This window comes from Mytilus edulis, chromosome 11 (assembly GCF_963676685.1).
Source record: "Mytilus edulis chromosome 11, xbMytEdul2.2, whole genome shotgun sequence".
NCBI classification, from domain to species: domain Eukaryota; kingdom Metazoa; phylum Mollusca; class Bivalvia; order Mytilida; family Mytilidae; genus Mytilus; species Mytilus edulis.
The window spans coordinates 1,153,227-1,167,989 of NC_092354.1; the positions used below are offsets into that span (position 1 = coordinate 1,153,227).

Consider the following 14,763-nt stretch of genomic DNA (forward strand, 5'->3'; position numbering starts at 1 on the left):
CGAATTCAGAAAAGCAATTACAAAAGTATATATATATATGCTTAATTAATAAGATATTTAAAGCAATTGAACCAGTGAATTTTAAAATTATTTGGATCATTTTCATATCTTTTGAAACAGTTCCATAATGATGACATTGTATTCTAGGGAGGGGGGGGGGTCTCATTTCATGAATGGTTTATCATCAACTTATTTTTAAAAAACGCTCAAACTTTTGTCTTTTGCGGAAAAAAGTGAAAATTACATAAAATAATTTCTTTTACAAAACAAGTTTTAATCAAATAACATAACCGGCTCTGCTGGGCGATCTGCTTAACATTAAAATTCATTCATCAATGTTATATCAAAATTTGAATTTGCTCTTTGCCGAGGTATGTTTTGACACTCATTTTGACAAAAAGCATATTTTTGATCAACCTGCTGAGCGATCTACTTTTACAAGACCAAATACTCCGATAACATTTTAACTTCAATTAAATCTGGCCGCCAAAATTGTTTACCTCATGTTGACATAATTAAATCGTTGTTAATAAAATGCGATCATAGTCAGCATTCTTATCAGGATTTTACTACGTTTTGACGACAAAGTATGAAATTTATAGTTGCTTTAATCGGTGACGGAAACTTTTTCTGGAAATACTGATTTTTGTTTTATTTTCCTGAATTGGGAATTTATATTTACAAACATTTTTTGGGGGCCGCTGGCAAATTTAAGGGCCGTTAAGCGGCCCTAAACTATATAGTGGAATCATCCCTGGCTACAGTAATCACATCAACAACAAACACAATGGTATCATAACATAATAAATTGGTAAATTACAAAGTCACTAGGTGTCTAAAATAAAACAGTTGTGCTAATACAAACAATTTGAAGGCAAAATGTATAAACATTGAAAAAAGTTGACAAATTTATGACAAATCTGGCTTAGGATTTTGTATACACGTTTGGAGTGATTGATTACAAAGAGAAAATTATCAGGCATGCAATCGGACTATTATTATTGTTACAAAATAATTTCTAACAAAATCTAATCACTTTTAAATATTATAGAATATATAAACATGTTCACATAAAATCAATAGGAATAGTTAATAATGGAATAAATGAATAAGTGGAAGTAAATGAAATAACTATGGAACAATGTCCCAGGTTAGGGGAGGGTTGAGGGCTCACAAATAATTTTAACCCCGTCACATTATGTATGTTCCTGTCCCAAGGCAGGATCCTGTAGTTCAGTGGTTGTCGTTGGTTCACGTCTGTCATATTTGTTTTGTTATAAATTATGCCGTTCGTTCTCTCAATTGAACTGTTTCATATTTGTCATGTTGGAGCCTTTTATAGCCGACTTTACGGTATGGGTTTTTCTCATTGTTGAAGCCCGTACAGTTGCCTATAATTGCTTACCTCCACTTTATTTGAACTTTGGTGGATAGTTGTTTCATTGACAATCATATCAAATCTCCTTATTTTTATATACAATTTTTGATATTGCGATGAAAGGAAAAGGGGGTTAAATTTTGTAAAACTGACAATGTGTATTGAAACACTCGACTCCTTCAAATTAAACAGACGTACAACAAAAAAAAAATCATAAAAGATTCCAGGCTTATCATTTTGAGCGTCATTGTATTTTTCGTTTACAAAAAAGTTAAATATCAGAAATACAAGGAAAATTCAAAACGAAAAATTCCCCTATCAAATGGCAAAAACAAAATTTCAAACACATCAAACGAATGGGAAGTCATATTCCTGACTTGGTTCAGGCATTTCCTTATGTAGAAAATGGTAAAGCAAACCTGGTTTTATAGCTAGCTTAACCTCTCACTTGTATGACAGTCGCATAAAATTCCATTATATTGACAACAATGTGTGAACAAAACAAACAGACATGATAGATAAAATATTTAAATGTAAAAAATAGGGGTACAGCAGTCAACATTGTGTTATAATCTTAATCACTATAAAAAAAAAGACAAATATGTCAACAAAGAAAATAAAATGGCATATAGACCAAAGCGCATAGGCAAAAATATACAAGAATACAAAAATGACCATAGCAAAATAACACAATGGTGGGATGTTTAAGTACTGAGCCATACCAAAAGATCCCAAAAAGGGTATTACAAAAAAGGGCTAAACAGTAAAAGTAATTTACGAAGACAAAAAATGGAACAATACAACACGTAATTAGGATGATAAACAACGTCAATGACTAAAATTTATACTTCAAGACCATCATGTATTATTTGTGCAGTTGAATATGTATCAACAAGGTCTTGGTACTTCTGAAGAACTTTAGCAAAAGACTCATCAGTGACGATCGAAAAAAAAAATGTTAAAAAGGCAAGCAGGAAGTTGTATAGCATTGCGCTAAAACACCATCAAACAACATATGGTGCAGATAGACTGACTTGAACGAGGCCAAACAATTGCTTAGTAGTAGGTTTTCAAATGTTTTTACATTTGATATGTTCTCAACTATTTGTAAATGTAATCATGTTAATATAACCAAACAATTATCACTGATATGTTTGGATTTAAAATCCTTTTTTCTAATGGATAAAAGATTAAAATTGAGAATGGAAATGGGGAATGTGTCAAAGAGACAACAACCCGCCCAAATAAAAAACAACAGCAGAGGGTCACCAACAGGTCTTCAATGTAGCGAGAAATTCCCGCACCCGGAGGCGTCCTTCAGCTGGCCCCTAAACAAATATATACTAGTCCAGTGATAATGAACGCCATACTAATTTAGTTCATTTGACAGAAAAGATGTGTTATGTCAAAAACATTCGATGTGAAATACCATATTATGTTAACAATAATTATATTTACATAATAAGAGCATATCGTCGCATTTTTATTTAAAACTATATTGATGAAGAGGCATTTTTATTTACAAATGTACATATAAAAATAGCTGTTTAATAAACACAATATACAACAAGTTAATGTCAAAAAATTCAGAAAAACCTTGAGGACAAGATTCGATCACTGAATTAGTTATTTCATATGTACATACTTTATTATTCATTAGACTTTAAATTTAGACCTAAATTGACTATTAAGGTAACATTTAACAGCTTTAACAGATTGACATACAAAATTATGACTGAAATGAAATTGATAATAAGCTAATAACAGCTATGTAGGTTATTCAAAATAGTACTTATAGTATAATGTATCAAGTTATAACATGCCTCTTTGGTTCCGATATGAAATCTATGTTTCATCTCAAAGAGACTCGTTTTGGGAACTTTACCAGTATGAATTCACATGGATAGCAGTCAAATTAAATTCTGAGACCAAATGTTAAGTCAGAGGAAGAACATAATTTTAGTATAGGTTTAAATTTTTTGAAGTTTGAGGAATATAAATGTTGAAAAAATGCCGAAGAGCCATATGTTTTGACCTTTGAAAAAACGGTAGTGCATATGAACTTTCCAATTACTGGTTCCAAATAATTATATTAAAATACATTCAAATTATTTTCTTAAACAGAATATGTCATGACTGTTTCATAATTATAATATCTGTTTAGTAACTAACACTCATAAAGGGGATTTGTGTTTATGAATAGACACTAGTAATAGAGATTAGTACATATTTTAGCTTTTTCCTTTCCATTCATGACACTCACACATGACATATGTTTAATATAAAAGATTGTTATCACTAGTATATTGTTATTCATTTACATTAATGGTTTAAGTGACCAAATCATTGAACATTGGATTGACAATACCTCATTGTATTCATTGTTTATTGGTGTTTGTCTTAGCTGGTTTTACCCTGTCACGTACAGTTTTTTTCTGAGAAAAATTTACATTTATTTTATTTCAAGCATTTATGAAGGGTTGCCATATCTGTGCTAGTAACTTCTGTCTTTTCTATTTGATCTGCTAGATCTGCATAAATAGAGTCTTTCTTTAGAGCTTTGAGAAATTCATTAAATCCCTGTTCATTTTTACGCAACAGCATGTCCATTAAATTCCTGTTCTTTTCCTGTGGGGTTTTACCAGATTCTATCTTCTTCCCATCATCAACTGACACTACCTCTCTTGATATTAGATGATCTACTATGTTCTCATGTTGTATATCAGTGATGACCTTGAGGTAATTCTTTTGTAGACGAACTTTATACAATGGAACATTACAAACTAATAAGCCTACAAAAATATAAAAAGAGAGATTTTATTTTCTTAAGTGCTATAGAATGATAGAATAGATTACCTTAGCCGTATTTGCCACAAGTTTTTTGGGGTTTTGGGTGCTCAATGCTCTTCAACTTTGTACTTGTTTAGCTTTGTAATTGTTTTGAACTGAGCGTCACTGATGAGTCTTGTGTAGACGAAACGCATGTATGGCGTATTGCATTATAGTCCTGGTACCTTTGATAACTATCAACCTTTTATGACTTAAGAGGAAGTTAAGTTCTGAAAAGCGATTTGGACCGCATGAAATTGATAACGTGTTGTTTTCTCTTTTCAGCATCACTTGGTTGATACCTCTGGCTATGTACTTCCATTACCCTAGAGTATTCTGATCAGTTGTTGTTACATTGGTTGATACCTCTGGCTATGTACTTCCATTACCCTAGAGTATTCTGATCAGTTGTTGTTACATTGGTTGATACCTCTGGATATGTACTTCCATTACCCTAGAGTATTCTGCTGAGTTGTTGTAACATTGGTTGATACCTCTGGCTATGTACTTCCATTACCCTAGAGTATTATCTGCTCAGTTGTTGTTACATTGGTACTGACATGATTTATAACAAACCCTTATAAAAATAACTGTTTATCAATTTAAAAATTATACAGAAACTAAGGTTTCAACTCATTTGCTGCAAAGTTGGTCTTGAATGGATTTGTCTAATTTGTAGGTCCTTTTTAGGTATTTAGCTTTTCTACTGTTGCGGTTTCATTCATTGTTAACTTCAAATTGATTGGATTTCAACATCAGCAAACACTATCTTGACCCAGTTTAATTTAAATCGGGAACGAGAGAAGGACGACCGGACGGAGAAATGAAGGGAAAAAAACGAACAGACGTACGAACGATGGACACGCAGACCGAAATAACATAATGCTAATGGTTTGGGCATACACACAGTCAACAATACTTCATAATTATCATTTGTTAATAAACATTTCTTTTTTTCTATAAGCTGTATCACTATTGAATAAAGTATTACAGATAATACCAAGAGCTTCAACTTTTATTGCCTTTTTTGTCAGCAACTAACGGATAATTTAGGCATTTTATTATCTATCAAACGAGTTGATACAGATAAAGATGTTTAGTGTATTAACAGAGCTGGCTTTAATTTTACATTAGAACTATTTTAATGCCTTATTTTCTTTACTTTTACTTAATTGATACGTGTTAATCCATAGATGGTTTGAAAGTTCATATGTTTCATTAATACAAATTTATTAATACACATCTATTGTATATATAAAGTTTATTCTTGATGCAGTGTAGACGTGTTTAGCTTAATGTTGGAAACTATTGACGAACAATTTATTTCTCATATATATGCAGTGATATTGATTTTCGCATCATGCAGTGTAATTTGATTTTCTATTGTTTTAAAATGTATCAAGTCAAACAGAAATCAAACCCATCTGAGGAACTTGTTTACATCTACAAAATATTATCAAATCTAATACACTCTGTGTGGAATATCACACTAACATGCGCAGAAGTACCAAAATAGTTTATGTTTCAGTATAAACATTTGTTGCTTGTGTTTATGACCCCGTTAGTCATACCTTCATTTTCAGCAGATACTAATGTTGTACTTGGACTTGTTTCCTGTGCAACACATTTCAAATCATTAGCGATATCTTCGTATCCATAATTACGTAATCCATTAACAAACACACTGTAAGCAGGTTCTCTCCTTTTAATCACAATATCCAGCAATGCTTTGTTCTGATCATCTTGTCGAGGATAATGTTCAATATCACGTCTGTCGTCTGCTGATATCACCAGATCTGTCATCATATGATCTAAAATTTGACTGATTTGTATGTCCTGTATGATTCTGTCTGCATTATCTCTGATTTTATCTGTAATTGTAGTAATACAAAATTTTGTGTAGCATGTAAGTTGACTTAAAATATCAAAATGATTATATTTTGTATTCAGCAAGCATATTGCATTTACTGATTTCTTTTCAAAATATGTACTGTCAAGCAAACCAAAAGTCTGAACTTTAGTTCAAGTTTTGAAATTGAACGCGTACAAAATATGGAATATAACAGTTGAGCACAGTCAGCTCGTACTCTCAAGACAGTATCTAATTCTATGAAAGAACCTCCAACTTTAGCCCAAAGATATGATATTCCTGTATAAGAAGCAAACTCCCGAAATTGTACATAGATATATAAAGTGATATTCACAGTAAAATAGATATATTATGTCAAGTTTTCCTAAAGTGTTTATACCGTAATCAAACTAAATTCATTTTATGTGTATTGATACATATTTTGTCTCGGGTACATTTTTCTTTAATTAGTTGTTAATGTTTTTTAACTAGCTGATCAGTACTTTATGCTTCAGTGTTTCTGTTAATTGTTTGTTGGCTTTGTGTCATCAAAGCAACAGTAGTTAACCGCTGTTCAATAGTCATAAATCGATTAAGTGAAAACAAATCAAGGTCACAAACCAAAACCGAGGGAAACACATCAACTATAAAAGGAATACAAAGGAACAACAGAAACACTGAAATGCTAAAAAAAACAAATGCCTGCATACAAGGGTCTTTTTGGTACCAATCTGATGAGTTAAGCCCAAAGTGCCTTTTATATTTGGATTGTATATGTTCCATTTACACAACTGTCACAGGTTAAAGAAAGGTTAGTTTTCAAGATTGGTTCAAAATATAGAACTTAAAATATCCAAAAATTTTCTGACACATATATTTTGAATTGACATAAACCAACACTTAACAAAGGAAACGCAGGTCATAACAAATGAAAAAAAGATTAGAGTACATTACTTCACAAGAGTAGTATACCAATACTGCTATAACATTTCAAAGAAATTAAATTAAAAACAAAAAAAAAACCTGAACAACTAGAAGCAAACATATACAAATAGTTTTAAAGAGATTCCTAGATGATTCCAGATGCCACCTGTATACTAAATTATCTGAAAAGTTACTGAGTTGACTGCAAGTAATTTTAACATAACTGAATGAACCGCAATGGATATGGCTGAAAATTGACTAGGAGACTGAACATCACGGAATAATCAAATTTCAGATTAAGATTCATTTACGAATGCTACCTATTCCGTAAATAAAAAGCTACTGAAAAGCTTCCATGCAAGTTTTCTGTCGAAGCATATTATTACCTGTAACAATTTCCACAGCTCTTAATGTTTTTGCATCTATGTTCTTCACAACCTCCTCTAAACAACGTACACCTTTTCTTATATTAACTAAAGCTTGTTTAATGACCCGTATTGTAGGTTTTACTGATCTGTCTTTTCTCCAAGTAAACAATACTTCCTTATTTTGGGTTGGCAAATTGGGACTACATTTGTCGATATTTTCTAAATCCGCTATGGACAATCCGAGTTCTGTTCCAAGTTGAAAAACCATTTTTCCAATCTGTGGTGCTAGCTTGTCTAAAATTTCATCTGTAGGGATACAATCTAATATATCTTCTGGAATTCCTATAAGAGAATTCAGATAATACTTGTAAGTGAATAATTTTACATGGACTCATGGAAATTAGTCTAAAAGGAATTTTTTAAACACCTTGTCCTTGCTTTATTAAAACAACAAGATTTCCTGAATCTCGATCAACTTTTATTGTCAAATGTTATACACCATGTTTACTGACTCGATTCTGAACATGTGTTTTTCTTGTATTCGCATCCAAACTTTTTGCAAATTATACATTAATCACTATTCAATCAGGCCGTTACTCACACTGCCAGAAATCCAGAAAATCATTTCCTTCAAATGATGTTTTAAACAATCATTATATTTTCTAGGATTGGTTTTAGCTGACATGAACAACATGATGGGTGCCTCGTGTGGAGCAGGTTCTGCGTACCATTCTGGCGCACCTTAGATCACACCCAATGGTAAGTGGGGTTCGTGTTGCTTAGTCTTAAGTTTTATGTGTTTTGTTTTGTATACTGTTGTGTTTCTGTTTGACTTTGTCTTTTTTAGCCACGGCATTGTCAGTTTATTTTCGACTTATGAGTTTGAATGTCCCTCTAGTATCTGTAGCCTCTTTTTGAAAGTGTTGTTTGTAAAATGCTTATCAGAGAATGTACAATTATTATCAGCGCAGTTAGTTTTTTAGCTGGCATGATTCAAATTAAACGTTGTTTCTATTACGAGTATTTGTTAATATGTTTAGAAATTATTACTGAAATAAAGTTCCCTCAGGCAAAATAGACCTTTCAAGGATTTTTCTAGGTCCTTTTTAGTCATACTGCAAACAGCCTTTAAAAATTTACTTTCTTCACAAACAAGACTAACAAGTGCACACTACCATGTGTTATGAGTGAATGACAAGAACACAGACTAACAAGTGCACACTACAATGTGTTATGAGTGAATGACAAGAACACAGACTAACAAGTGCACACTACAATGTGTTATGAGTGAATGACAAGAACACAGACTAACAAGTGCACACTACAATGTGTTATGAGTGAATGACAAGAACACAGACTAACAAGTGCACACTACCATGTGTTATGAGTGAATGACAAGAACACAGACTAACAAGTGCACACTACAATGTGTTATGAGTGAATGACAAGAACACAGACTAACAAGTGCACACTACAATGTGTTATGAGTGAATGACAAGAACACAGACTAACAAGTGCACACTACCATGTGTTATGAGTGAATGACAAGAACACAGACTAACAAGTGCACACTACAATGTGTTATGATTGAATGACAAGAACACAAAGGGGCATACATGATCACTAGCCAAACCATTGGTCAAGTAAGAGTAACAAGTGCACACTACCATGTGTTATGATTGAATGACAAGAACACAAAGGGGCATACATGATCACTAGCCAAACCATTGGTCAAGTAAGAGTAACAAGTGCACACTACCATGTGTTATGATTGAATGACAAGAACACAAAGGGGCATACATGATCACTAGCCAAACCATTGGTCAAGTAAGAGTAACAAGTGCACACTACCATGTGTTATGATTGATTGACAAGAACACAAAGGGGCATACATGATCATTAGCTAAATCATTGGTCTAGTAAGAGTAAGAAATAATGACAAAGTGATTATAAGAATAAACTGCCCATAAATTGACAAAACATCACTTTCAATATTAGATCCTGTTTGTGTTTTTCCTAAACACAACAATTAACCAACACAATTCATGTTTATGCTTCTTCTGTCAACTTAATTTCTATGAGAATATGTGCATTACTTAATAACATATGCAGTTTCTATGATTTTAAACTGATGTTACTGTAAGACATTAGTTAATAAGCAGAATGAATAGAGGGACACAGCACTATAGCAAAGCCCACACTACGTTTGACCACGGGTTAATAAAGTCACTGTTAAGCATCATTTCTGTTGACAGTACAGTAAAACAAAAATACTAGATTTCGTTTTAAGTACTTGAATATCTTAAGATACAGTTTACTCACTAGATTTCACTTGTTTTCTTCTCCTGACCTGAAAATGAAGTCGTATAAACTGTATAAGCATTTATGATGAGATCTGCAAACTTAGAAGTTGTTAAATCACATTCTTACTATTTAATATTATTCTTCCAGTGTATCTTTAATGATTGCCCCCAATTTAAATCAGCATTGTTTTGTCATACAGATGTAAAAACATGTGTAAAATATCGCCATTATTTTGGACCATTTTCGAATAATATGGAGGCATTTGTTGTACTTTGTTATGTTTACATAATTTGATAAATGGCGTCAAGTATGACCGTTTATTTAAAAAAAAAAGTTATCCAATAATTTAGAAAACAAATAGCACATGTTTATATCTATATACATCTGGGTCATTTCTCCTGCTGTGTCGGCAAAGCTTGGGAAATAAACCCGAAGCATATTTAATGAAATATCATTAATAGTTATGTAACACGATATTAAATATCAATTATTGACACTTCTGTAGTTTATGTAAACATTCCAGCAATCTAATTGTGAAATTTAAGTACATATCTTTGATGTAAGCTAAAACTTGGATTTGATGTTGTCGAAATCAGGGCTAATATACTTTGAAGTGACCATAATTGAAGGGGAGATATGAAAATGCAAAAAACACTTTATCTCTATAAAGCTTACCATGCATAATGTGTGTGTTGTTATTTTCATTTCTTGCAAACTTTTGTCTAGATCTCCAAAACATATTGAATAATTCTCTTTCAAGTGAATAAGTGTCAAAAACTTGACCATCTCTGTATTTCCTGTGTAATTCTTGCAAATATTTCTCCAATCTATCTCTTCCATTCCAAGACGAAGTGCTAATTCATGTATCAAGTCTTCCTCACAATTACCAGAAAGACGAAGCAACTCGGGGTTACTTGGAATTTGATCTAAAGAATATTCACTCAAACCTACAAGTTGTATAAAACGTAAACATTGTGAATAGATAGTAATAATTATGTAAATGTGACGATACATTACTAGAACACTTTTAGTCAATATTGGCTACAAATATAGGTAGTAATTATACTGATGAGTATGGCCAGGTTTGATTCAAATTGACCAGTTGTTTTCAAATAGAGACATCAGTGTACTAAAACAAGCATTATTGTCTGAAAAATAGAAAAATGATTGTTTTAGACCCTTTTGACCCTAAAGTCCAGAACAGATTACCCCCTCCATGAATCCCAATCTTTAACTTGTAGTATGGAACCTTGGGGTACAATTTCAGAGCAATCAAAATACTTATACACAAATTATTGTTCTGAAACTAGAAAAATTATTGTTTGGGCACAATTTTTAACCCTAATTCCTAAACGGTTGAGACCATCACCCCCAAATACCATCTCAACTTTCCTGTTGGGGTATTAAACCTTTTGCTTGAATTTCAAAGAGATCTATACACTTAAACTAAAGTTATTGAGAAACAAAATGGACGACGACAAAGACAATGACGCCGATGAGGACATGATAGCATTTTACGATCCCATTTTCTTTTCTTGCAGTCGTATAAAAAATATAAACCAGATGCTCCGCAGGGCGCAGCTTTATACGACCGCAGAGGTTGAACCCTGAACGGTTGGGGCAAGTATGGACACAACATTCACGCTGGATTCAGCTCTAAATTTAGATTGTGATTAAATAGTTGACACAGCATAGGTTTCTGACACAGAATGAATGTGGAGTAATAAACTTAAACTTAGTTTTTTTACCTTTGAGCAATGCACTATGCTGTTGAATATTAATCCTCTCAAAAAATGTTTGAAGAAATTTTCTTTTTATTTATGACATCTGAAATGAGAAAAATTGCCCCTTCCCCCCCAATTTTTTTTCACATCCCCCTTTCCCTTATTCCAAAACTGATCTCAATTCAAATTACTACAATAACTACTCATTTAAATACATCATAAAATATTAAAATGTAAAAAAGTGATTGTTATCACTGAATGGTAAAGATTGCTTTAATTTATCAGTTGGTAGTAAAAGTGAATATACATTGTATATTGTATAAAACAATGATTTAAGTTGATTCAACTACTATTCTGGACAAAGAATGCTTATTTGGGCCCTTTTTGGCCCATAATTCCTAAACTGTTGGGATCTCAACTCCCAAAATCAATCCCAACCTTCCTTTCGTGTTATACCTTATGTTTAAATTTCATTGGTTTCTATTTACTTATACTAAAGTTATTGTGCAACAAGAGTGCACACGCTGAAATGTCTAGCCTTCTATACTAATCATTTATAATATTATGTTGATAGTCCTAAGTATAAAGCTTTATTACAACTGTCTCATAAACTTAACATTAACCAAGATAACTAAACAAAGACCAATGAACCATGAAAATGATGTCAAGGTCAGATGAACAATACCAGGCAGACATGTACAGCTAACAATGCTTCTATACAACATATATAGTTGACCTATTACTTATAGTTTAAGAAGAAAAGACCAAATCACAAAAACTTAACACTGTGCAATGAACCGTGAATTGAGGTCACGGTCAAAAGAAACCTGCGCTACTGACATAAAGAGCATAAAATATTTCCATACACCAAATATAGTTGACCTATTGCTTATAGCATGAAAAAAACAGACCAAAACACAAAAATTTAACTATAACCACTGAACCATGAAAATGAGGTCAAGGTCACATGACATTTGCCCGCTATACATGTACACCTTACAATCATTCCATACAACAAATATAGTAGAACTATTACATATTGTATGAAAAAACAGACCAAAACACAAAAATGTAACTATAACAACTGAAACATGAAAATGAGGTCAAGGTCAGATGACACCTGCCAGTTGGACATGTACACCTTACAGTCCTTCCATACACCGAATATACTAGCCCTATTGCTTATAGTATCTGAGATATGGACTTGACCACCAAAACTTAACCTTGTTCACTGATCCATGAAATGAGGTTGAGGTCAAGTGAAAACTGAGGACCTTGCAAGGTACGCACATATCAAATATAGTTATCCTATTACTTATAATAAGAGAGAATTCAACATTACAAAAAATCTGAACTTTTTTTTCAAGTGGTCACTGAACCATCAAAATGAGGTCAAGGACATTGGACATGTGACTGACGGAAACTTCGTAACATGAGGCATCTATATAAAAAGTATGAAGCATCCAGGTCTTCCACCTTCTAAAATATAAAGCTTTTAAGAAGTTAGCTAACGCCACCGCCGCCGGATCACTATCCCTATGTCGAGCTTTCTGCAACAAAAGTTGCAGACTCGACAAAAACCAAGAATAATGCTTTTTGAAGTCCTTTTTTGGCCCCTAATTCCTAAACAATTGGAACCAAAACTTCCAAAATCAATCCTCACCTTCCTTTTGTGGTCATAAACCTTGTGTCAAAATTTCTCAGCATTCTATTTACTTAAACTAAATTTATAGTGTGAAAACCAAAAATTTTCGGACGAAGACGACGACGACAAAGACGACGACGTTAACTCCAACGTGATACCAATATCAATATACTACCAAAATTTTTTCAATTTTTGCGGTCGTATAAACATATAATTTGCTCTCAAAAAAATGTGGAGGTTTTGTCAAAAAGTGCTGATCAAGAGTTTAAAATGATGATACTCAAATGGATACATTTGAATTTGTATTTCATTTATTATCAAACTAGTTAGTTCATAATCTATGTTTCAATGAGAACTATGAACTGAGTCTGCATTTCATATTATTACGATCGTTATGAAAACACGACTCGAGTAAGGCATGTTAGAATTAAATATGTAAATATAATTACTTGTGTTTGTCAAACAGCTTCTATAATACGACTTATGTGTTACCTTTATACTTACTAAAGTATTGATGTTGACAACATTGCAAACCATTTTGTATATCTACCCATAAAATCTAAACACTCTATAACTAAGCAATTTTCAGTTACATTTATCTTAAGACATACATGCAGTTCAATGTTTCAAATTATACGCTTATAAAACACCAATTTCTACAACAATGCTCTCCAACGTCGAACTTTATTTGGTCTGATAAACTTTTTTAGAATCGAGCGTCACTGATGAGTCTTTTGTAGAGGAAATGCGCCTCTGGCGTAAAAACAAAATGTAATCCTGGTATCTATGATGAGTTTATTATAGGGACAATAGAATCAAAATTTAAAAAAAAAAAATCACATCCAAACTGTACATGAGTTAACTCCCTTATTAATAAATATGCCTTGTCTTATCATATCAAGTTATATACAATAACATAACGATGCTTTTTTGCACTATAAAACCAGATTTAATCCACCATTTTCTACATTTGAAAACGTCTGTACTAAGTCAGGAATATGACAGTTGTTGTCCATTCGTTTGATGGGTTTTATCATTTGATTTTGCCATTTGATAAGAGACTCTCCATTTTGAATTTTCCTTGGAGTTTAGCATTTTTGTGATTTTACTTTTTAGTAAACATCCTAACAATATTGGTAAGCAAGCCAACCAACTTTGAACCAACATGGAGTAATGAAATCATGACAAAAACAGTAAAGGTTTATATGCTAGTCTACTCTTATATATATCATGCATATAAACTCATCATAAATACCAGGATTATTTTGGGATTTACGCCATACTTCTAAGAAACATATTTTACTTGAGAAGGAATTATGATATTTTTGAGATCTTTTAACAGAAAAAGGAATAGTTGATACATTTACCTGGACAACTAGGATCACACTGCATTTGTTCCTATAAGGAAAAAAAAACCTTTTTATTATTCTACAAGTATTCGTAGCTAACGTTATCCGGCTAACATACCAAGAAACCAAGAAATCTGCTTCTAAGTTATATGTTATTATAATGTTAGATTAGAAATGATTTACATCTGTCTTTTCAGGGCCCTTTATAGTTGAATATATATGGTATGTTTTTTTTCTGATTAGTGAAAGCCATACCACGACCTAGCATTGCGACTTTGTCAATTGATCTCTGGTGGAGAGCTTTCTCATTGGCAATCATACAACATTGTCTTGTTTTCATATTAATCATAATATTTGGAATTACAAAGTTACACCAATGAGGCTACCACAAAT

The 14,763-nt window shown here is 32.4% G+C and overlaps 1 protein-coding gene across 1 annotated transcript in view; it reads right to left on the reverse strand.

Annotated features, from left to right (window-relative positions):
• Positions 1–763: 763 nt before the first annotated feature.
• LOC139494781 (uncharacterized) overlaps positions 764–14,763 on the reverse strand; it is a 100,500-nt gene continuing 86,500 nt past the window's right edge. The window contains exons 15-20 of the mRNA XM_071282973.1: positions 14,389–14,419; positions 10,328–10,599; positions 9,671–9,698; positions 7,367–7,690; positions 5,779–6,078; positions 764–4,170 (exon numbers count right to left, since the gene is read on the reverse strand). Coding sequence (XP_071139074.1) covers positions 3,836–4,170; positions 5,779–6,078; positions 7,367–7,690; positions 9,671–9,698; positions 10,328–10,599; positions 14,389–14,419 — 1,290 coding nt within the window. The 3' untranslated portion in view covers positions 764–3,835. The remainder of the gene's footprint in view (positions 4,171–5,778; positions 6,079–7,366; positions 7,691–9,670; positions 9,699–10,327; positions 10,600–14,388; positions 14,420–14,763) is intronic.